This window comes from Carcharodon carcharias, chromosome 19 (assembly GCF_017639515.1).
Source record: "Carcharodon carcharias isolate sCarCar2 chromosome 19, sCarCar2.pri, whole genome shotgun sequence".
In the NCBI taxonomy this organism is placed as follows: Eukaryota; Metazoa; Chordata; class Chondrichthyes; order Lamniformes; family Lamnidae; genus Carcharodon; species Carcharodon carcharias.
The window spans coordinates 104,391,155-104,417,305 of NC_054485.1; the positions used below are offsets into that span (position 1 = coordinate 104,391,155).

The following is a 26,151-nucleotide window of genomic DNA, read 5'->3' on the forward strand; positions in this document are numbered from 1 at the left end:
TCTTGCTTGAAGGAGGGGTGGGGGGTGGGGGATGGTGGTGGGGGGGACCTCCGTCTTGAGTTGGATGCATTGAGGGGAGGCCAGATAAGCAGAAGAGGGAGAAAAGAATAGGTTAATGGGATGAGATGAAGAGCGGTGAGAGGCAGCTTGCATGGGGCATCCATACTGGTAAGAACCAGTTGGGCCGAATGGTCTGTTTCTGTGTTGTGAAACTCTCTAATACTGGAGCTTGCTGCCGTACTATGGTGGAATCACGCACAGGGAGTCAGTAAGCAAACATAACATCGTACGTGACTTGGAATCCATTGTCCCAAGCATAAAGGAGCTTGTCTGTTGGGTTGTAGTCTATCTGGGTGAGGTAAGAGTACTTGCTGTGGATGACCAGCCCTGGGTTTGACTCAAAACCGGTGTGGGTGTCAAAGGCATAGGTGATGGTGCCTTCTTTCTGCTCCCTCAGGCCCACCGCGTAGAAGACCCCACAGATCAGGAAGTAGTTGCCATAGGAGGGCCGCCGCAGTTGGGTTTTCCAAGTGGTCTCTTTCCTGATGGTTAAGTCAATGGGGTCCAGCTGGCTGAGCACCAAGATCTCCTCAGGGAGGTAGCCAAAGTCGTTGGAGAAGTAGGCCACCCAGAGGCCTCCCTCGTCCACCGTGAAGTCCACCTCGGAGTAGCCCTTCCACCCAAAGAGCCTGGTGGGCCCAGTCACCAGATCATCCAGCGAGGCCCAACTGGCAGCCGTCCGCTGCCGCAGGTCATATCGGATGATGTTCCGCGTGTAGGCCTTGTTGTAATAGAAGGAGCCATTGTAAACTGCGTGGCCCGTCCCCATCCAGCTGTACGGAAGTTTGTATGTGTTGCACCACCGGCCTGGGGAAAGCAAGCAAAATGGACGTCAGCCACCTTCACAACAACAACAACTACTACTTTAGCACCTTCCACAACCTCAAGACACCTCAAAGCACTTCACAGCTAATGAAGTGCAGACACCATTGTAAGTGTAGGAAAGGTGGCAGCCAATTTGTACACAGCAAGGTCCCACAAACAGCAACGTGCTAATCTGCTTTATAGTCACATTTGTGGTTGGCCTCAGTACACCCCAACTCCCTAGTTCTTCCTCAAATAGTGGCTATGGGATCTTTACATCCATCTGAGATAGTAGATGATACTTCCCATCCGAAAGCTCTCGGACAGTGTAGTACTCCCTCAGTACTGCACTAGGAACATCAGCCTAGATCTTGTGCTCAGGTCTCGGGGGTGGGTCTGAACCCTTGGCATCCTGGCCCAGAGATGAGTGAGTGTGCTCCCCATCAAACCAGGTCTTGCAGCAGCAACAACGACAACAACTTGCATTTGTATAGCAAACTTAAAGTAGTAGAATATTTCAAGGTGCTTCACAGGAGCAAACATCAAAGGAAATTTGGTTTAGAGCCACATGAGGAGGTAATAAGAGAGACAAAGAGATAAATTTTGAGGAGTTTTACAGAGGCAGAGAGAAAAGGAGGAAGAAATCCAAGATTTTGGACCCAGGCAACTGATAACATGGTTGCCAATGGTGGAGCAATTAAAATGGGGGGGGTGCTCAAGAGGCCACAATTAGAGGAGCACAGAGATCTCAGAGGGTTATGGGACCAGAAAAGGTTACAGAGATCCGGAGGAGTGAGGCCGTGGAAGGTTTTGAAAACAAGGATGAGGATTTTAAAATCAAGATGTTGCTGGACTGGGAGCCAATGTAGGTCAGCGAGCACAGGGAGTGATGGGTGAACAGGAATTGGTACAAGATAGGACACAGGTAGCTGGGTTTTGGATGAGCTCAAACTCACGGAAGGTAAAAGGTGACCCAGCAGCTGTGAGTGGGTTGGAATAGTCAATTCTTCAGGGGAGATAATGGTAATGTCACTGGGCTTGTAATCCAGAGGCCCAGGTTAATGCTCTGCAGACACATGTTCAAATCCCACCATGGCAGCTGGTGGAATTTAAATTCGGTTAATAAATCTGGAACTATAAAGATGGTCTCAGTAATGGTGACCATGGAACCATTGCCGATTGTTGTAAAAACCCAACTGGTTCACTATTGTCCTCTAGGGAAGGAAATCTGCTGTCCCTTACCTGGTCTGTCCTCCATGTGACTCCAGACCCACAGCAATGTGGTTGACTCTTTAACTGCCCTCTGAAATGGCCTAACAAGCCACTCAGTTCAAGAGTAATTAGGAATGGGCACTAAATGCTGGCCTTGTCAGCAATGCCCACATCACAAGGAAGAATAAAGAAACGTTAACAAAGACAGAAACAAGTTGAGTGGCCAAAGGCTACAAGGTTAGACACTCATTCTTGGACCTGTTCAACATCACAACAGCTTGTGTTGTATACCCTGCCTTTGAGAATATCCCAAGGTGTTTTTCAATGTCAGCTCGGGCTGCAGGGGCTTAAGATATATGGACAAGTAAAGAAGGAAAGACGGGAGGAGAGTCAAGTGAAGCATAAAGGGCGGCATGGACTGGTTGGGCCAAATGGTCTGTTTCTGTGCCGCATATCCCAAGTAATCCCAGTCAATACAATGCCTGTCACTGGTGAGGGATCTGGGTGTCCTAGTGCATGAATCACAAAAGGCTAGTATGCAGGTACAAAAAGTTATTAGGAAAGCGAATAGAATGTTATTATTTATTGTGAGGGGAATTGAATACAGAAGTAGGGAGGCTATGCTTCAGTTGTACAGGGCACTAGTGGGATCACAACTGGAGTACGGTGTAAAGCATTGGTGACCTTACTTAAGGAAGGATGTAAATGCGTTGGAAGCAGTTCAGAGAAGGTTTACCAGACTACTACCTGGAATGGGTGGGTTTGTGAGGAAAGGTTGGACAGACTAGGCTTGTATCTGCTGGAGTTTAGAAGAGTAAGAGGTGACTTGAATGAAATATATAAGATCCTGAGGGGCCTTGACAGGGTGGATGTGGGGAGGATAAAGATTCTCTTTTGGGAGAATCTAGAGCTAGGGGTCACTGTTTAACAATAAGGGGTCACCCATTTAAAACAGAGATGAGACAAAAAATTTTCACTCAGGGTTGTGAATCTCTGGAACTCTCTTCCTGAAAAGGTGGTGGAAGCAGAGTATTTGAATATTTTTAAGGCAGAGGTGGATAGATTCTTGGTAAGCAAGGGGGTGATTGGTTATCGGGGGTAGGTCGGACGCAGATTTGAGGTTACATTCAGATCAGCCACGATCTTATTAAATGGCAGAGCAGGGTCAAGGGGCTGAATGGCCTACTCCTATCTGAAATCAACTTGAAGGCCAGATCCCTGCTTTGTTAACTTATGGTCACCAAGTGCCCTCAAACAGCACTCAGTGTGAGTGTGTCAGGCAGCTGAGAGAGAGGGGGAGGGCAGCAGGGAGTGTTCACTGTCGGGAAACAGGAAGCATTTGCCTGTCTCCACACAGCCAGTCCATCAGAGCCAGTTGGACTTGGCAGACTGGAGGCTGAGATTTTCCGAGGGGGAGGCAGACTGGGAAATGGAGGGCAATCAGGAACATTTCAAAGGGATCCTTTGCGATGTTTCTCTCACTGCTAATGGAGAGGTGTTCACACTGACGAGTCCAACTGTTTGAACCCACGGCCTGTAACCGTGGCTGGAGTCCCACTAGGTTTCAATCACATGCGATGTACAGATTCTGTTAAGTGTGAACCACACTTTGATGGAAACCCTGAGTTGCACAACATTAACTATGACCACAACAGTCAACAGTCTGTGAGCTCACTACGGGACAGACACCAGACGCCTTTCAGCAAGAACTCACCAAGAGTCTGTCTGTTAACTCTCGTCTCCTTAGTTCGAGCTCCACTCCAGAGACTTGAGCATAAAATCCTGGCCCACGCCTAACTGTACTGAGGGATTTGTATTTTTACACAGTGAGTTGCTGTGACCATGAACACACTGCCTGAAAGTGTAGTGGAGGCAGATTTAATAGTAAAGGATTTGGATAATTATTTGAAGTGGAAAATATTTGAAGAGCTAAAAGTAAAGTGTGGGGACTGAGGTTGAATGAGAGTGGAGTAATTCTCTCTTATCTACCCTATCAAATGCATTGACCATTTTAAGCTCCTCAGATAGATGATCCACTCATTTCTGTACTACACAGTAAACAAATCAAGTCTGTGTAACCAGTCTTCTTAATTTAAGCCACAACGAGCAGTGTAAAACTCCAATAGACAGCTTCCACTATCAAAGACAGGGTACATAATGGAAGCAATTATGATATTGATGCCAAAGGAGCAGTACAGGGATGTTGGGCTGGATGGCTGCCACTTCATGCTGTAAGATGGAGAACTTGGTGTGTTTTTATATTCATTCACAGGATGTAGGCTTCGCTGGCTAGGCCAGCATTTATTTCCCATCCCTAGTTGTCCTTGAGAAGGTGGTGGTGAGTTGCCTTTTTGAGCCACTGCAGTTCATGTGGTGTAGGTACACACATACTGCTGTTAGGGAGGGAGTTCCAGGATTTTGACCCAGTGATAGTGAAGGAACAGTGATATATTTCCAAGTGAGGATGGTTAGTGACTTGGAGGGGAACTTCCAGGTGGTGGTGTTCCCATCTATCTGCTGTCCTTGTCCTTCTAGATGGTATTTTGGAAGGTGCTGTCGAAAGAGCCTTGGTGAATTCCTACAGTGCATCTTGTGGATGGTATACACTGCTGCTACTGTGCATCAGTGGTGGAGGGAGTGAATGTTTGTGGATGTGGTGCCAGTCAAGCGGGCTGCTTTGTCCTGGATGGTGTCAAGCTTCTTGAGTGTTGTGGGAGCTACACTCACCCAGGCAAGTGGGGAGTATTCCATCACACTCCTACCATGTGCTTTGTAGATGGTGGCGAGCTTTGGGGAGTCAGGAAGTGAGTTACTCATTGCAGGATTCCTAGCCTCTGACCTGCTCTTGTAGCCAGAGTATTTATATGGCTAGTCCAGTTCAGTTTCTGGTCAATGATAACCCGCATGAAATTGATAGTGGGGATTCAGTGATGGTAATGCCATTGAATGTCAAGGGGCGATGGTTAGACTCTCTCTTGTTGGAGATAGTCATTTCCTGGCACTTGTGTGGCGCGAATGTTATTTGCTACTTTCCAACCCAAGCCTGGAAATTGTCCAGGTTTTGCTGCATTTGGACATGGACTGCTTCAGCATCTGAGGAGTCATGAATGGTGCTGAACATTGTGCAAACATCAGCGAACATTCTAACTCCTGACTTTATGATGGAAGGAAGGTCATTGATGAAGCAGCTGAAGATGGTTGGGTTGAGGACACTACCCCAAGGAACTCCTGCAGTGATGTGCTGTGATGTGGTCAATCCGGGACCCTTACCCAGTTTGAAATGCTCCTGGCTGCGGAACTCGATCAACGTGGTGCCAAAGAAATAGTTGGCCACATACACTCGCTCCTGATTGACCACCGGGTCCTTCATCCAGACACCTTCCCCACGCCCGTAGCTGCTGTGTGTCTTCGGGTTCCTGATCATCACTGGAGTTCCATCGCAGCTGTCTTCTTGAACTAGATCCCAGAATGAGACAGAAAGGGAGAGTTTTCAATGGTTCAAAGCTTTTGGAAAGAGGAGGCTTCAGCAACAGATTAGGCAGAGGTAAACCAGAACAGGTCGAGGTGACAGCCTCCACTTCCCTGAAGGACTCGACAGTTGGGTTTTGGTGGACAATCCAGTTTCATGTTCACAGACATGAGTTTACTCATCCAGTACTGTAATCACCACACTCTGTAATCACCACACTCACTGTAACCAGTACAATCTGTAACCAGCACACTCACTATAATCACCACACTCACTGTAACCAGCACACTCAATGTAACCAGCACAATCTGTAACCAGCTCATTCACTGTAATCACCACACCCTGTAATCACCACACTCACTGTAATCACCACACTCACTGTAATCACCACACTCACTGTAATCACCATGATCTGTAAGCAGCACACTTAATGTATTTGCCACACCCACTGTAATCACCATACTCAGTGTAATCACCACACTGTAATCACCACACACTGTAACCAGCACACTCATTGTAATTACTACACTCTTTAACCACCACATTCACTGCAATCGCCACACTCACTGTAATCACCACACTCATTGTAATCACCACAATCTATAATCACCATAATCTATAATCACCACAATCATTAATCACAACACTCACTGTAACCCGATCACTCACTGTAATAGCCACACTCTGTAACCAGCACACTCACTGAAATCGCCACATTCACTGTAGTCACCACACGCTGTAACCAGCACACTCATTGTAATTACCACACTCTTTAACCACCACATTCACTGAAATCGCCACACTCACTGTAATCACCACACTCACTGTAATCACCACAATCTATAATCACCACAATCTATAATCACCACAAGCATTAATCACCACAAGCATTAATCACAACACTCACTGTAACTCGATCACTCACTGTAATCGCCACACACTGTAACCAGCACACTCACTGTAATTGCCACACTATGTAATTGCCACTCTCACTGTAATCACCACACCCGGTAATCACCACACCCGGTAATCACCACACTCTCTGTAATCACCGCACTCACTGTAATCACCACTCTCACTGTAACTAGCACAATCTGTAACCAGCTCACTCACTGTAATCACCACACTCTGTAATCACCACATTCACTGTAACCAGCACACTCACTGTGATCACCACACTCACTGTGATCACCACAGTCTGTAACCAGCACACTCAATGTATTTGCCACACTCTGTAACCACCACACTGTGTAATCACCACACTCTGTAACCATCATGCTCAATGAAATTGCCACACTCTGTAACCACCACATTCACTGAAATCGCCACACTCACTGCAATCGCCACACTCACTGCAATCGCCACACTCACTGCAATCGCCACACTCACTGCAATCGCCACACTCACTGCAATCGCCACACTCACTGTAACCGCCACACTCACTGCAACCCAATCACTCACTGTAATTGCCACACTCTGTAACCAGCACACTCACTGTAACCACCATATTCACTGTAATCACCACACTCTAATCACCATAATCTGTAACCAGCACACTCACTGTAATTGCCACACTTTATAATTGCCACTCTCACCGTAATCACCACACCCGGTAATCACCATGCTCTCTGTAATCACCGCACTCACTGTAATCACCATAATCTGTAACCAGCACACTCACTGTAATCACCACACTCACTGTACCCAGCACACTCAATGTAACCAGCACAATCTGTAACCAGCTCATTCACTGTAATCACCACACCCTGTAATCACCACACTCACTGTAATCACCACACTCACTGTAATCACCACACTCACTGTAACCAGCAGACTCACTGTAACCAGCACACTCACTGTAATCACCACACTCACTGTAATCACCACACTCACTGTAATCACCACACTCACTGTAATCACCACAGTCTGTAACCAGCACACTCACTGTAATCACCATGTTCTGTAACCTGCACACTTAATGTATTTGCCACACCCACTGTAATCACCATACTCAGTGTAATCACCACACTGTAATCACCACACGCTGTAACCAGCACACTCATTGTAATTACCACACTCTTTAACCACCACATTCACTGCAATCGCCACACTCACTGTAATCACCACACTCACTGTAATCACCACAATCTATAATCACCACAATCTATAATCACCACAGTCATTAATCACAACACTCACTGTAACCCGATCACTCACTGTAATCGCCACACTCTGTAACCACCACACTGTGTAATCACCACACTCTGTAACCATCACGCTCAATGAAATTGCCACACTCTGTAACCACCACATTCACTGCAATCGCCACACTCACTGTAATCGCCACACTCTGTGACCAGCACACTCACTGTAATTGCCACACTATGTAATTGCCACTCTCACTGTAATCACCACACCCGGTAATCACCACACTCTCTGTAATCACCGCACTCACTGTAATCACCACTCTCACTGTAACTAGCACAATCTGTAACCAGCTCACTCACTGTAATCACCACACTCTGTAATCACCACATTCACTGTAACCAGCACACTCACTGTGATCACCACACTCACTGTGATCACCACAGTCTGTAACCAGCACACTCACTGTAATCACCACTCTATAACCAGCACACTCACTGTAATCACCACACTCTGTAACCAGCACATTCACTGTATTTGCCACACTCTGTAACCACCACACTGTGTAATCACCACACTCTGTAACCATCACGCTCAATGAAATTGCCACACTCTGTAACCACCACATTCACTGAAATCACTACACTCACTGCAATTGCCACACTCACTGTAACCACCACACTCACTGCAACCCGATCACTCACTGTAATCAACACACTCTGTAACCAGCACACTCACTGTAATCACCATATTCACTGTAATCACCACACTCTAATCACCATAATCTGTAACCAGCACACTCACTGTAATTGCCACACTTTATAATTGCCACTCTCACTGTAATCACCACACCCGGTAATCACCACACTCTCTGTAATCACCGCACTCACTGTAATCACCATAATCTGTAACCAGCACACTCACTGTAATCACCACACTCACTGTAATCACCACTCTCACTGTAACCAGCACAATCTGTAACCAGCTCACTCACTGTAATCACCACACTCTGTAATCACCACATTCACTGTAACCAGCACACTCACTGTAATCACCACACTCACTGTGATCACCACACTCACTGTGATCAACACAGTCTATAATCACAACAGTCTGTAACCAGCACACTCACTGTAATCACCATATTCACTGTAATCACCACACTCTAATCACCATAATCTGTAACCAGCACACTCACTGTAATTGCCACACTTTATAATTGCCACTCTCACTGTAATCACCACACCCGGTAATCACCACACTCTCTGTAATCACCGCACTCACTGTAATCACCATAATCTGTAACCAGCACACTCACTGTAATCACCACACTCACTGTAATCACCACTCTCACTGTAACCAGCACAATCTGTAACCAGCTCACTCACTGTAATCACCACACTCTGTAATCACCACATTCACTGTAACCAGCACACTCACTGTAATCACCACACTCACTGTGATCACCACACTCACTGTGATCAACACAGTCTATAATCACAACAGTCTGTAACCAGCACACTCACTGTAATCACCACACTCTATAACCAGCACACTCTGTAATCACCACAATCTGTAACCAGCTCATTCACTGTATTTGCCACACTCTGCAATCGCCACACTCTGTAACCAGCACACTCACTGAAATCGCCACATTCACTGTAGTCACCACACTCGAATCACCTCACTCTGTAACCAGCACACTCACTGTAATTGCCACACTTACTGTAATCACCACATCCGGTAATCACCACACTCACTGTAATCACCACACTCACTGTAATCACTGCACTCACTGTAATCACCACACCCAGTAATCACCACAATCTGTAACCAGCACAATCACTATAATCACCACACTCTGTAATCACCACACTCACTGTAACCAGCACATTCACTGTAACCAGCACACTCACTGTAATCACCACTCTATAACCAGCACACTCACTGTAATCGCCACACTTACTGTAATCACCACACCCGGTAATCACCACACTCTCTGTAATCACCACACTCTCTGTAATCACCGCACTCTCTGTAATCACTGCACTCACCACACCCAGTAATCACCACAATTTGTAACCAGCACACTCACTATAATCACCACACTCTGTAATCACCACACTCACTGTAACCAGCACATTCACTGTAACCAGCACACTCACTGTAATCACTACACTCATTGTAACCAGCGCAATCTGTAACCAGCTCATTCACTGTAATCACCACACTCTGTAATCACATTCACTGTAATCACCACACTCACTGTAATCACCACACTCACTGTAACCAGCACAGTCTGTAATCACCACAGTCTGTAACCAGCACACTAACTGTAATCACCACACTCTGTAATCACCACATTCACTGTAACCAGCACACTCACTGTGATCACCACACTCACTGTGATCACCACACTCACTGTGATCACCACAGTCTGTAACCAGCACACTCACTGTAATCACCACTCTATAACCAGCACACTCACTGTAATCACCACACTCTATAACCAGCACACTCTGTAATCACCACAATCTGTAACCAGCACATTCACTGTATTTGCCACACTCTGTAACCACCACACTGTGTAATCACCACACTCTGTAACCATCACGCTCAATGAAATTGCCACACTCTGTAACCACCACATTCACTGAAATCGCCACACTCACTGCAATCACCACACTCACTGCAATCACCACACTCACTGCAATCACCACACTCACTGTAACCACCACACTCACTGCAACCCGATCACTCACTGTAATCACCACACTCTGTAACCAGCACACTCACTGTAATCGCCACACTTTGTAATTGCCACACTCACTGTAATCACCACACCCGGTAATCACCACACTCTCTGTAATCACTGCACTCACTGTAATCACCACACCCTGTAATCACCACAATCTGTAACCAGCACACGCACTGTAATCACCACACTCTACAACCACCACGTTACCATAACCACCACGTTACCGTAACCAGCCCACTCTCATAACTACTATAGTCCCCTAAGCATCACACTCCCCTAACCCTGGTCACTCACTGGATACAGTGGGCAGTGACTACTGAAGGTGATTGGTCACACACTGGGTACAATGGGCAGTGACTAGAGGGCAATTGGTCACACATTGGGTACACTGAGCAGTGACAATGGAGTGTGATTGGTCACTCACTGCATACAGTGGGCCATGACTACACCACATGATTGGTCACTACTGCCTAAAGTGGGCAGTGACTACAGAGGGTGATTGGTTACTCACTGATACAGTGGGCAGTGACTACACCATGTGATTGGTCACACACTGGGTACAATGAGCAGTGACTACGGAGCGTGATTGGTCACTCACTGCGTACAGTGGGCAGTGACTACACCACGTGATTGGTCACTCACTGCACACGGTGGACATTGCCTACACCATTCAAGCCTAATCTCAATCGTCACTTTCCAAACATCCTAAGAGAAGCAAGGATTATGGTAGAATTTTGAGGTTTCCTTGATTTTCTGAAAGCGTCAATCCTGAACTTACTCATGTTTCCATTCTCATCCGGAGGTTTTCCAGTAACTGCCTTGGAGATGGACACTATGGGGTGAGCAGTGGGTGTGTGCAGTTGCATCCTGGGCTTCTGAGTGACAGGGGACTGCGAACTGAGCAAATAGTTTGGGCTGACATTCTTCAATGGCTTCCCACTCCAAGATGATGGCTTGCTAGTGCTCAACTTGGTCACGTCCTGCAAGAAGGCAACAGTTTTTCCTTAGAGACATTTAAGGAGAGATTTACCACAGGGTGTTTGAAATCTGCTTTTGATAAAGTAAATATATTTCAACAGGCAGGAGGGTCAGTAACCAGAGGACACTGATTTAAGCTAATTGACAAAAGAACCAGAGGAAGAGGGAAGAATAATGTTTTTTACACAGCAAGTTGTTGTGATCTGGAATGCGCTGTCTGTAAGGGCAGTGAAAGAAGATTCAATAGCAACTTTCAAATAGAAATCAGAAAAATTTTTGAAATTTTGCAGAGATATGAGGAGAAAGCAGGGAATTGTGACTAATTAGACAGCTCTTTTAAAGAGCTGGCACAGACATGTTGGGCTGAATAGCCTCCTCCTGTGCTGTATCATTTTATATGTCCATCAACACAGATTAAGGAGGTCCAATTAGGATTAAATTTGCTCTGCTGTTGTGCAGACAGGATTTATTTTTCCAATCATCTCACCTGTTGTAAAGCTTGTTGGATGTGTGCTGGAGGATTGTGAATTGAAGGGACTGAAGGGTGGTGCCAAGAGAGTGTTAAACCATCAGTGAGGAGCAGGGGAGTTCTCCTGGTGTCCTGACCAACATTCACCCCCTCAACTATCACTCAAAAGAAAAGATTAACTGGTCATTTGTCTCCTCCTTGTGGCATCTTGCTCTGCACACATTTGCCTGCATGGCCATAACTATGACTCTTCCAACGACTTCTGCTAACCTCCTGGAGGATTAACTGCACAGAAATATCCAGGCAATTGTTAATCTTTACTTGATTAAAAAATATTGTTGCCCAATGGGAGAAAGATATTCACTGGCGATACATCCATTAACAATAATGTTCAGTCTCATTCGCGAATCCCCAGATGCTGGAGTCCATGTCCACATGCAGCAAGACCTGAACAATATCCAGGCTTGGGCTGATAAGTGGCATGAAACATTTGCACTATATAAGTGCCAGGCAATGACCATCTCCAACAAGAGAGAATCTAATCATCTTCACTCGACATTCAATGGCATTACCATCACTAAATCTCCCACTATCAACACCCTGGGGGTTAGCATTGACCAGAAACTGAACTGGACTAGCCATATAAATACTGTGGCTACAAGAGCTGTAACTGCGAACAGTCATTAACAGCCTTTGCCCTCTGGAAGCTGAATGTTTGGAGACGCATTGGAAGAAGTGAGCAATAACAAAAAGCTCAGCTGGCCGAGAAGAGGGTTCAGGGGGCCCATGAACCCTGGAGCTTCTCAGCTGACTGTCTTCACCTGCACAAAATGCAGCAGACCCTGCCATGCCAGAGTAGAGTTTCTGAGCCACACCAGGCAATGCTTAACAAAGATTTGACCACCACAGTGCAAACCATTGTCTTATGAGATGGAATGCTGCCAGGCAGGAGGACAAGAGCTGGTCAGAGGCTGGGAATTTGGTGGCGAGCAACTCACCTCCTGACTCCCCAAAACCTGTCCACAATCTACAAAGCACAAGTCAGGAGTGTGATGGAATACTCCCCACTTGCCTGGATGAGTGCAGCTCCCACAGCACTCAAGAAGCTTGGCACGATCCAGGACAAAGCAGCCCGCTTGATTGGCACCCCATCCACAAACGTTCACTCCCTCCACCACCGACATACAGTGGCAGCAGTGTGTACCGTCTACAAGGTGCACTGCAGCAACTCACCAAGGCTTCTAAGACAGCACCTTCCAAACTCACGACCGCTACCTCCTAGAAGGACAAGGGCAGCAGATGCATGGCAACACCACCGTAAAAGTCATTGCAGTACAGAAGCAGATCATTCTGCCCATCGGATTCATGACAGGTCTCTGTAGAATAATCCAATCATTCCCATTCCCCTGCTCTATCCCTGTAGTCCTGTAAGTTAATTTCCCTCAAGTACCCATCCAGTTTTTCCTTTTGAGATCATTCATCATCTCCCCTTCCATCAATGTCGTAATCATTTCCACTCACTGTGTAAAAAAATTCTTCCTCACATCACCCCTTGCATTTCTTGGCCAGAACCTTAAATCTGTGTCCCCTGGTCCTTGTACCATCAGCTAAAGGGAACCACTTTTCTTTGTCTGGAAGTTCCCCTTCAAGCCACTCACCATCCTGACTTGGAAATATATCGGCCGTTCCTTCACTGTCTCTGAGTCAAAATCCTGAAACTCCCTCCCTAACAGCACTGTGGGTGTGCCTTCACCACATGGACTGCAGCAGTTCAAGAAGGCAGCTCAGCACAACCTTCTCAAGGGCAATTAGGGATGGGAAACAAACATTGGCCTAGTGAGCGGCCCCCACATCTCATGGAAGAATGAAAAGATAAAGAAGGGATTTGAAGTTTTCATTCATAAAACACATTGTCATCACAAACTGCACATTATTATTTATTTATTTTGCTACACAGATCATTGAGGGATCCTCTCAAGCCCTGCCCCAGAACCTAAAGGGGGGATTGGCATTTTGTACCCTCCGGGTGTCTCGCTAGTACCTTTGTGGTTTTATCCGGTGGGGAGAGTTGATGCTTCTGCAGTAGGAAGTTGAGTTTGCTGATCTCCTTCCTGACATTCCTCATGGTGATGGAGAAGTTCTGGTAGACGAAATGATGCTGAACAATCCTCTCAAAGGTCTCCCTCAGGAGTGGGTTGACGCTGGGAACATTACGTTCCAGCCTCTGGTTTAAAACAAACATTCCCATGAATGCAAAAACTTCATTCAACAAAGATAACAACCTTTAGGAATATTAGACCCAGATGAGTTGCCTGTTTCTCGTACAGATCGACCCAAGTGCCTGCATAATGACACAGAATGTACAGCACCAAAACAGGCCATTCTGCCCATTGGATCCAGACTACTCCTTATGTTCCACATGAGCCCCCTCTCATCCGTGAGGAAATAGGGAACCGCATATCCGAGTTTGCTGATGGCGCTAAATTAAACGCACTGTGAGTAGGAATGAAGGAGGAGCAGAGAGTGAGGGGTCCACGTACAGAAATCACTAAAAACTGGTGAACAGATACAGCCTGCATTGATGTGGAGTCTTTGGTAAAACGTCCCAGGGCACTTGACAGGAGTGCTATTGGACACAAATCTGATACCAAGCCACCCAAGGAGATACGAGGACAGCTGAACAAAGGCTGGTAGGTAAGCTTTAAGGAGCATCTTAAAGGTGGAGAGAGGCAGAGGGAGGAATACCAGAGCTTAGGGGCCCAATCAGCTAAAGGCATGGCTACCAATGGTGCAGCAAAGGAACAAGAGGCCAGAATTGGAGGAGTTCAGATATCTTGGAGGGCTGTGAGGTGGGTGGAGATTACAGAGGAAAGGGAGCAGCAAGGCCATAGAGGAATTTGAACACAGATGCGAATTTGAAATTTGAGGCAATGCTGGACTGTGTAGTCAAGGGGCACAGAGGGTGACCCACTTGCACACCATGTTTCTCACCTCACTCCTCTGACCAGAAATGCACTCAATGGCCTCCTGAACTCTCTGATCCTTTTTCATGGGATGTGGGCATCACTGTCAAGGCCAGCATTCATCACCTATCCCCTAATTGCCCTTGAACCCAGTGGCTTGCCACACCATTCCTGAGGGCATTGCTGTGGGTCTGGAGTCACATGTAGGCCAGACCAGGTAAGGATGGCAGATTTCCTTCCCTAAAGGGCATTGGTGAGCCAGCTGGGTTTTTATGACAATTGCTGATAGCTGTCACAGTCACCACTACTGAGACTAACTGTTCAATTGCAGATTAATTTATTGATTATAAATTCCACCAGCTGCTATTGTGGGATTTGAACCCATGTCCCCCAGACCATTAGCCTGGGTTTCAAGCCCAGTGACTACACCATTGTCTGCCCCCACTGATCCAACTCAATAACTTTCCCTATTACAATAATTTAATGTTGTAGCATCAGATGGGTTTGCCTCAGCACTGCTGCCAAAGTCAGGAACACTAGTCTCCGTGCAGTAACAGTTGAGTTACTGGTTACGATAAAGTGATGATGGTTTATGAGGAGACAGCCCTCACCACCACCATCTGCACCAAATCCCCACTGGCTTTGGCCTCAGGGCTGCCGGTAGGTGGCCAAGGTACCAGCTTCAGCAATGAAATCCACAGTTAACACTGACATTCCAGCTCTCCATAATCCTATCAGCAAGCAACTATTCAGATTCCTCCGCCTATCACTTGGCACATGCCTGGATCATTTCTGTAAGATTATCCATTAGCTCCCAAGCTGACACTTAACTGTTAGATCTAGTGCAGCGGCTAAGGTACTGGGTTAGGGACTCAGTGGACTGAACCACTAATCCAAAGAACATAAGTGCAGACATCCCCCATCACACCACCACCACACCCCCACCTCCCACTCCATTCACATGGGCGGGACCAGAAGATCCTACTGGCGTGAGGGGCTGTAAAATTCAAGCCTGTCTACAACCTCAGCTTACTTTCAAAAGGAAGGAAACCTGGTGTCCTTACTCAGTCAAGGCACATATGTGACTCCAGTCTCACACCCTAATGTAGTCGACTCTTCAACAGCCTTGGAAGTAGCCTAATAAATCACCAGGGCCATTCCCTCACTGTCACTGGGTCAAAATCCTGGAATGGCCTCTCTAACAGCACTGTGGGTGTACCTACACCACATGGACTGCAGCAGTTCAAGAAGGCAGCTTACCCCTGCCCTTCTCAAGGTCAATTGGAGGAGGAGAATAAATGCTGGCCTTGCCAACGATGTCCACATCCTGAGGATGAATGTCCCCATACCTTCTCCAGCTTCTTCAGTTGACTGTTGAGTTTGGCCGAGTAGGAATTTAGTCTCTTCATCTCGGCGTTGTCAAAGATCTTTTGGAGGTCAGTAGCCAGCGTCTGGATCTGTGGAAACCAAAACACAAGAATCAGATACCAGGGAAACCTGGGCCTGTATGAACTGTGAGGGGTCAAAGGTCACTGCCAAGTAAGAAAAATCTGGGGAACGGGTGGGTGGGAGACGAGGAAGTAAAGAGCAGGTAACATACATGCCACACAAGTACCAGGCAATGACCATCTTCAACAATGGAGAGAATCTATCCATTGTCCCTTGACATTCAGTGGTATTACTGAATTCCCTCTATCAACATCCTGGGGGTTACCATTGACCAGAAACTGAACTGGACTAGCCATATAAATTCTGTGGCAACAAGAGCATGTCAGCAGCTAGGAATTCTGCCGCATGTAACTCATTTCCTGACCCTCCAAAACCTAACCACCATCTACAAGGCACAAGTCAGGAATGTGATGGAATACTCTCCACTTGCCTGGATGAGCACAACTCCAACAGCATTCAAGAAGCCCGACACCAAGACAAAGCAGCCTACTTGATTGGCATCACATCCAAACCCATTCACCCTGTCCACCACGAACACACAATGGCAGCAGTGTGTACCATCTACAAGGTACTCCGCAGGACTTACCAAATCTTCTTAGGTAGCACTTTCCAAACCAAAGGCCACCATCTAGAAGGACAAGGGCAGCAGATAGATGGGAACACCACCACCTGGTAGTTTCCCACCAAGCCACTTACCATCCTGACATTTTTTTTATTCATTGATGGGATGTGGGCTTCACTGGCTGGACCAGCATTTATTGCCCATCCTTAGTTGTCCTTGAGAAGGTGGTGGTGAGCTGCCTTCTTGAACCTCTGCAGTCCATGTGATGTAGGTACATCCACAGTGCTGTTAGGAAGGGAGTTCCAGAATTTTGACCCAGCAATAGTGAAGGAACGGTGATATATTTCTAAGTGAGGACGGTGAGATACTTGCAGGGGAACTTCCAGGTGGTGGTGTTCCCAACTATCTGCTGCCCTTGTCCTTCTGGATGGTAGTGATCACGGGTTTGGAAGTTGCTGTCTCAGGATCCTTGGTAAATTCCTGCAGTGAATCTTGTACACACTGGTACACATTGATGCTACTGTGCATCAGTGGTGGAGGGAGTGAATGTTTATAGATGTGGTGCCAATCAGGTGGGCTGCTCTGTCCTGGTTGGTGTCAAGCTTCTTGAGTGTTGTGGGAGCTGCACTCATCCAGGTAATTGGGGATTATTCCATCACTCTCCTGATTTGTGTGTTGTAGATGGTGGACAGATTTTAGGGAGTCAGGAAGTGAGTTATTCACCACAGATCACCTATGACCTGCTCTTGTAGCCAGTATTTATATGACTAGTCCAGTTCAGTTTCTGGTCAATAGTAGCCCCCAGGGTGTTGATAGTGGGGGATTCAGTGATGGTAATGCCATTGAATGTAATAGGACGATGGTTAGATTCTCTCTTGTTGGAGATGGTCATTTCCTGGCACTTGTGTGGCGTGAATGTTATTTGCTACTTTCCAACCCAAGCCTGGAAATTGTCCAGGTCTTGCTGCATTTGGACACGGACTGCTTCAGCATCTGAGGAGTCATGAATGGTGCTGAACATTGTGCAAACATCAGCGAACATTCTAACTCCTGACTTTATAATGGAAGGAAGGTCATTGATGAAGCAGCTGAAGACGGTCGGGCCAAGGACACTACCCTGAGGAACTCCTGCAGCGATGTCCTGGAGCTGAGATGACTGACCTCCAATAACCACAACAATCTTCCTTTGTGCTAGGTATGACTGCAACTAGTGGAGAGTTTTCCCCGTGATTCCCATTGACTCCAGTTTTGCTCAGGCTCCTTGATGCCACACTTGGTCAAATGCGGTCTTGATGTCAAGGGCAGTCACTCTCATCTCACCTTGGGATTTCAGCTCTTTTGTCCATATTTGAACTAGGGCTGTAATGAGGTCAGGAGCTGAGTGGCCCTGGCAGATCCCAAACTGGGCGTTAGTGAGCAGGTTATTGGTAAGCAAATGCTGCTTGATTGCATTGTTGATAACCCCTTCCATCACTTTACTAATGATCGACAGTTGACTAATGGGGTGGTAACTGGTCAGGTTGGATTTGTCCTGCTTTTTGTCTGCAGGACATATCTGGGCAATTTTCCACATAGCCGGGTAGATGCCAGTGTTGTAGATGTACTGGAACAGGTTGGCTAGGGGCACAGCGAGCTCTGGAGCTCAAGCCTTCAGTACTATTGCCAGAATATTGTCAGAGCCCATAGTCTTTCCAGTATCCAGTGCCTTCAGCCGTTTATTGATATCACGTGGAGTGAATTGAATTGGCTGAAGACTGGCATCTGTGATGCTGGGAACCTCCGGAGGAGACTGAGATTGATCATCCATTTGGCACTTCTGGCTGAAGATTGTAGCAAATGCTTCAGCCTTATCTTTTGCATTGATGTGCTGGACTCCCCCATCCTTGAGGATGGGGATATTTGTGGAGCCTCCTCCTCCAGTCAGTTGTTTAATTATCCACCCATTCATGACTGGGTGTGGCAAGATAGCAGAACTTAGATCTGATCAGTTGGTTGTGGGGTCGCTTACCGCTATCACTTGCTGCTTATGCTGTTTGGCATGCAAGTAGTCCTGTGTTATAGCTTCACCAGGTTGACACCTCACTTTTAGATATGCCTGGTGCTGCTCCTGGCATGCCCTCCTGCATTCTTCATTGAACCAGGGTTGACCCCCTGGCTTGATGGTAATGGTAGAGTGGGGGATATGTCGGTCCATGAGGTTACAGATTGTGTTTGAGTATAAATCTGCTGCTGATGGCCCACAGCGCCTCATGGATACTAACTCCTGAGTTGCTAGATCTGTTTGAAATCTATCCCATTTAGCATGGTGGTAATGCCATACAACACAATGGAGGGTATCCTCAATGTGAAGACAGAACTTTGTCTCCACAACGACTGTGCCGTGGCCACTCATAGACATTTACAGCACAGCAGGAGGCCATTTGGTCCATCATGTCTATGCTGGTCAACAAAGATCTGAGTACACTAATCCCATTTTCCAGCGCTTGGCCCATAGCCCTGGAGGCTATGGCAACGCAAGTGAATATCTAAATACTTCTTAAATGTGAGTTTCTGACTCAACAACCCTTTCAGGCAGTGAGTTCCACACTCCCACCACCCTCTGGGTGAAAAAAAAATTCTCCTCGACTCCCCTGTTAGCCTTCTACCTTTTACCTTAAATATATGCCCCTTGGTTATTGATCCCCTCTACTAATGGAATAAGTGCCTTCCTATCCATGCCCCTCATAATCTTATAAACCTTTATTATGTCCCCTCTCAACCTTCGCTGCTCCAAGGAAAGCAACCACAGCCTATCCAATCTTTCCTCATAGCTCAGACCCTCCAGCATAGGCAGCATCCTGGTAAATTTTCTCAGCACCCTCTCCAGTGTAATCACATCTTTCCTACCGATACTGTCATGGACAGATGCATCTGCTGCAGGCAGGTTGGTGAGGATGAGGTGAAGTATGTTTTTCCCTCTTGTTGGTTCCCTCGCCACCTGCTGCAGACCCAGTCTAGCAGTTATGTCATTTAGGAGTCAGCCACCTTGCTGAGGGAGGGCGGTACGTGGTAATATGCAGGAGGTTTCCTTGCCCATGTTTGACCTGATGCCATGAGACTTCACGGGGTGCAGAGTTGGTGTTGAGGACTCCCAGGGCAACTCCCTCCCAACTGTATACCACTGTGCTGCCACGTCTGCTGGGTCTGTCCTGCCGTTGGGACAGGACAAACCCAGGGATGGTGATGGTGGTGTCTGGGACATTACCTGTAAGATATGATTCCATGAGGATGACTATGTCAGGCTGTTGCTTGACTAGTCTGTGAGACAGCTCTCCCAATTTTGGTACTAGCCCCCAGATGTTAGTAAGGAGGACTTTGCAGAGTTGACAGCGCTGAGATTGCCATTGTCATTTCTAGAGCCTTGGTCAATGTCAGGTGGTCCATCTGGTTCCATTCCTTTTTTGAGGTTATGTAGCGGTTTGATACAACTGAGTGGCTTGCTAGGCCACTTCAGAGGGCAGTTAAGAGTCAGCTTCTTGTGACTCCAAACCAGGTAAGCACAGCAGGTTTTCTTCCCTGAAGATGAGTTTTTACAACAATCGACAATGGTTTCATAGTCGTCATTAGACTTTTAATTCCAGATTTTTATTGAATTCAAATTGCTCCATCTGCCATGGCAGTATTCAAACCTGGGTCCCCAAAGCATAACCCTGGGTCCCTGTATTACCAGTCCAGCGGCAATACCACTACGCCATCACTTCCCCCTTGGAAATATATCACCATTCCTTCATTGTCGCTGGGTCAAAATCCTGGAACTCCCTCCCTAACAGCACTGTGAGTGCACCTACACCACATGGACTACAGCGGTTCAAGAAGGCAGCTCACCACCACCTTCTCAAGGGCAAACGCTGGCCTCACAAATGATACTCAGATGCTATCAACAGATGTTCAAAAATGCAGGAGCGTGATGCGGAGGGAGATGTGAGGGGAATAAAGGACAAAGGGAATGCAGGAAGGAGGGAGAAAGATATAGGGAGCGAGGGAAGAACAGAGGGAACAGTAGTCACCCATTCGCTCCTCTGAAGTTAACCCTTGCTGTGCTCTGATTGCACTATTCCTTCTCCTTCTCTGTCTCCTTTTCCTATTTTTTCCCCTCTGTCTCATTCACTATATTTTGCTTATCCTCCAGCTCTGATGAAACATTTCCACTTCACTGACTGACTGACCTGCTGTATATTGCTAGCATTGGCAGCCTTTTTTGGTTCCTTATTATCTTTCCTGGTTGACCTTGTGGCCTACAAGCCTCACCAGACCACCAGCCTTTCTCTGGGCCATAGGATCCACTGGCTATTGTCCTCTCTCTCTCTCTCTCGGTTTTGCAACACCATCAATCCTCAGAAGACAGCCCCAAAGACTGAGCTGGCCAGGGTGCAAAACTTACTGTCGTCAAGTCCAAGGCTTGTAACTTTGTCCTCGTTGCTCTCCATTCACTCTTGCCTTCACATGGGTCAACCCCACAGTAGCACTTGCACTTTGACCCAGAACTCGCCATCTCCTGTGGCTGAAAGCCCCCGGCCCAAGCCTTGCCACCCCTCCATCGTGTCTCCTCAGGGGTGGGCATTCTGAAGGCGCAGTTACAGTCAGTTTCCTCTGTCCTCCTCAATGCAGCTTTGTTCTGAACAGGTTAAATAAACACAAAGAATTACACAGAATTTTTTGCACAGAAACAGGTCATTCAGCCCAACTGGCCCGAGCTGGTGTCTATGCTCTACATGAGCCTCCTTGCATCCCTCTTCATCTAACCCCATCAATGTATCCTTCTGAGAGGTGATTTGATCAAAGCTTTTGAGTTACTAAGAGGAACTCATAGATAAAAAGGAAGTCTTGTCGCATAGTGGTAACATCTCTACCTTTAGTTCAGAAGTTCCAGGTTCAAGTCCCACTTCAGGACTTGATGGCCACTTGAAGGTGGGTTGGTAACCTGGCCAAATAGGTTGATTATCAACCTCTACTCCATTATGCCTGATGGCAGGTAGTAGGAGAATTTTGTGGTCAACCATACTGCAGAAGGCAATGGCAAACCATGGCAGTGCTTTGCCAAGCATAATCATGAACCAATCCAATGGAAGTCCATGGTCACTAAAGCCCATTAAGGAGGAGGATAGTCAGAGAGAAACTATTCCTGTTAGTAGTGGTTAGTTAGTGGTTAGAAAGTATAGGACTACAAGGATTGACAAAATATATGAGCCAGGTCTTTCAGGAGTGTCATTAGGAAATGCTTTTACTTTTAAAGGTTTGCAGAAATTTGAAACTCTCTTCCATAAATGGCAAAAGATGCTGGATCGATAGTTAATTTTAATTCTGTCATTGATAGATTTCTGTTATCCAAAGTTATTAAGGGATAGGAGGCAAAGGCAAGAATATGGAGTTTGATCACAGGTCAGCCATGATCTCATTGAACGGTGGAACAGACTCGAGGGGCTGAAAAGGGCCTCCTCTTGTTCCAATGTCCCTTTCTCCTTCATGTGTTTATTCAGTTTCCTCTTCAATGTAACTATACCATTCACCTCAGCCACTCCCTGTGGTAATGAAGTCCAGGTTCTCACCATTCTCTGGATGAAGAAGTTTCTCCTGAATTCCCGATTGGATTTACCCGTGACTGTCCTATAATGGTGGTCCCCGAACGTTGGTCCTCCCCAACAACTGGAAACTACATCTCACCAAAGATATGGAAAATACGGGCGTTAGAAACACCAGCTGGGAGGCTTTTATTTAAGAATCAATTTCAATTCAGGACTCTATTCCTGGGTTTAAAAACAAAGTCTAATGATAGGATATCACAGGCCAGCTGAAATCAGTAAGGCCTCTCTGGACGACAGTTTTAATGGAAAATAGCCATGTGCAGCTCCCAAACCAAAGGAAGAAAATAACTTGCTTTTATTCAACGCCTTTCATGATCTCAGGATCTCACAAAGCACTTTACAGCCAAGGAAATCATTTTTGAACTGGAGTAACTGTTGTGATGTAAGCAGCTAATATGTGCATAGCAAACTCCCACTCATGGTAAAGCGATAAATGACCAGGTGAGCTGTTTTAAGTGATGTTAAGGGATAAATAGTGACCAGGACACCAGGGAGAACTCCCCTAATTCTCTTCCAAATCGTGGGATTATTTATATTCACCCTAGAGGGCAGACAGTACCTCAGTTGAATGTCTCATCTGAAAGACAGCACCTCTGACAGTGCAGCTCTCCCACAGTTTCTGATGTGGAAGTTGAACCCACAACCTTCTGACTCAGAGATGAGAGGGTGAATTGCTAACAGTGCATCAGAGTAAATGGAACTTCCTGGTTTGGTCATCATATTACCACAGTCCTGACATACCCAACACACATTCACACACGTACACACATGCACACGCGCACATACACACACACACACACACACACACACACACACACGCACGCACATGTGAGAGTGACTGCCCTTGACATCAAAGCAGCATTTGACTGAGTGTGGCATCAAGGAGCTCTAGCAGAACTGGAGTCAATGAGAATCGGGGGGAAAACTCTCCACTAGTTGGAGTCATACTTAGCACAAAGGAAGATGGTTGTGGTTGTTGGAGGTCAGTCATCTCAGCTCCAGGACCTCACTGCAAGGAGCCCTCAGGGTAGTGTCCTCAGCCCAACCATCTTCAGCTGCTTCATCAATGACCTTCCTTCCATCATAAGGTCAGAAGTGGGAATGTTTGCTGATGATTGCACAATGTTCAGCACCATTCGTGACTCCTCAGATAATGAAGCAGTCCATGTCCAAATGCAGCAAGACCTGGACAATATCCAGGCTTGGGCTGACAAGTGGCAAGTAACATTTGTGCCACACAAGTGCCAGGCAATGACCAACTCCAACAAAAGAGGATCTAACCATCGCCCCTTGACATTCAATGGCATTACCATCGCTGAATTCCTCATTTCAACAACCTGGGGTTACCATTAAGCAGAAACTGAACTGGAGTAGCCATATAAATACTAGCTACAAGAGCAGGTCAGAGGCTAGGAATTATGTGGTGAGTAACTCACCTCCTGACTCCCCAAAGTTTGTCCACAATCTACAAAGCACAAATCAGGAGTGCGATGGAATACTCCCCACTTGCCTGGATGAGTGCAGCTCCCACAACACTCAAGAAGCTTGACAGCGTCTAGGACAAAGCAGCCCACTTGATTGGCGCCACATCCCCAAACATTCAGTCCCTCCACCACCGACGCACAGTGGCAGCAGTGTGTACCATATACAAGATACACTGCAGAAACCCATCAAAGATCCTTACACATCACTTTCCAAATCCATGACCACTACCATCTAGAAGGACAAGGGCAGCAGATAGATGGGAACACCACCACCTGGAAGTTCCCCTCCAAGTCACAAATCAATCCTGACTTGGAAATATATCACAGTTCCTTCACTGTCGCTGGGTCAAAATTCTGGAACTCCCTCCCTAACGGCACTGTGGGTGTACCTGCACTACAGGTACTGCAACAGTTCAGGAAGGTAGCTTAACACCACCTTCTCAAGGGCAATTAGTGCTGGGCAATAAATGCTGGCCTAGGCAGCGACGCCATGAACAAAATTTTTCAAAAGTTACCCGCGACTCTTCTTTGAAACAGCCATGGGATCTTTTACATCCACCCGAGCAGGCAGACAGGACTTTGGCTTCGAAAGACCGCACCTCCGACAATACAGCACTCCCCTCAGTACTGCACTGGGGGTGCGGGATAGAATTTGCACCCAACTTTCTGTAATGGAATTTGAACCTTCAACCTCCGGACTCACGGGAAAGCGAGCCACCCACGGAGCTCCACCTGAGTCAGGGGTAAGTGAGCCACCCATGGAGCTACACCTGAGTCAGGGGAGAGAGAGCTACCCACGGAGCTCCACCTGAGTCAGGGGAGAGAGAGCTACCCACGGAGCTACACCTGAGTTAGGGGAGAGAGAGCTACCCACGGAGCTACACCTGAGTCGGGGAGAGAGAGCTACCCACGGAGCTACACCTGAGTCGGGGAGAGAGAGCTACCCACAGAGCTACACCTGGGTCAGGGGCGAGAGAGCTGGCCACACCACCACACCTGAGTCGGTAAAAGTGACCATGAGACTGTCGCACAAAGTCCAATTCGTTCATTGACGCCTCTCCGGAGAAGGGAAGCTGCCACCCTGAGTGACCCCAGACTCACAGCAACACGGTTTCCAACCCACTTGTTTCAAGACCCACGACAAAGATTTGGGCAATTCTGGATTGGCAGTAAATACCAGCCTCGCCCAGAGCCCAGGAGTGGAGTTTTAAATATAGGGCTCGGTGCCACCACTAAAGCACACAAAGCCGCTCAGCTCCTCTGCTACCAGCCAGCCCATACCCTGTAGGATATAAACCTTGGTCCTTACCTGGGCTAAGGTGGTCAGCGCAGAGTTCAGGAGCAGTGTAAAGACCATCAATCCAGCCCTCATTGTGTCACCAGCTCGACTGTCTCCTGCCCCCACAGCCTGCGCCCTCACTGCAGTCAAGGAGCTGGCATTTTACTGGGTTAAGCCAGGGTGCCACTCTGCCTCCCCATCCTATGCCAGGCTGATAAAGGAGGCAGTGGCCACGGGGAGCAGGGGAATGTGTCCAGGGTAGAGGTGCCTCCTTGTGCTAGAGGTCTATTGCTTTGCTGCTGTCCATTGAGATTCTGCCACTCGCTGGTTAATGCCAAGTTTCCCGGGAGCAGTCCCCAGGGTGGGGGTGGGGGGCTCGGTCTTCAGAGCTCTACCCTTATGCTCGCACTGACACCAGTCAGCATTTAAACTGTATTCAGTGTCAAGACCTAGCGGGGTCATGTACACCAGCCCTGTTCCCTTTCACTTTCTCTGTCGTCCTGCCTGACTCTCTCTCTCTCTCTCTGCCTCTCTGCGCACATCACTCTGCCTTTGTTGTGTTTTCTTACAGACTAGGCTCATAACTGCTGTTTAACCCATTGCACGCCAAGACTGCACACAGCCAGCACCCTTCACCTGGCCAACAGCACCACCTAGGGGCAGAGCTCGATACCAGCGGGTGGGAGCCTGTTCCCTGATCCACCAAATGGGAGCAGAGACTGATTATTTGGCCATGCGGAGCATCACAGCTGAGATCCCCATGCTGAATGCACTCAGGAACCACTGATTATTTCTTTCCACACACACTCTCTGCAGGCCAAGGTCACCGTGATCATCTCTAATGTTAAATTACAACTCAACAATGACTCACATTTATATATCGCCTTTAACCCAAGAC

At 47.2% G+C, this 26,151-nt stretch overlaps 1 protein-coding gene across 1 annotated transcript; it reads right to left on the bottom strand.

Annotated features, from left to right (window-relative positions):
* Positions 1-26: 26 nt before the first annotated feature.
* LOC121291666 (olfactomedin-like protein 2A) lies at positions 27-25,776 on the bottom strand. The gene is made up of 7 exons (XM_041213159.1): positions 25,284-25,776; positions 21,290-21,523; positions 16,208-16,315; positions 13,937-14,119; positions 11,227-11,428; positions 5,347-5,532; positions 27-867 (listed from the first exon to the last, which is right to left on the bottom strand). Exons 1-7 carry the CDS (start codon positions 25,344-25,346, stop codon positions 266-268), a joined length of 1,578 nt encoding a protein of 525 aa, XP_041069093.1. The 5' UTR covers positions 25,347-25,776; the 3' UTR covers positions 27-265.
* Between the last annotated feature and the right edge of the window lie 375 nt (positions 25,777-26,151).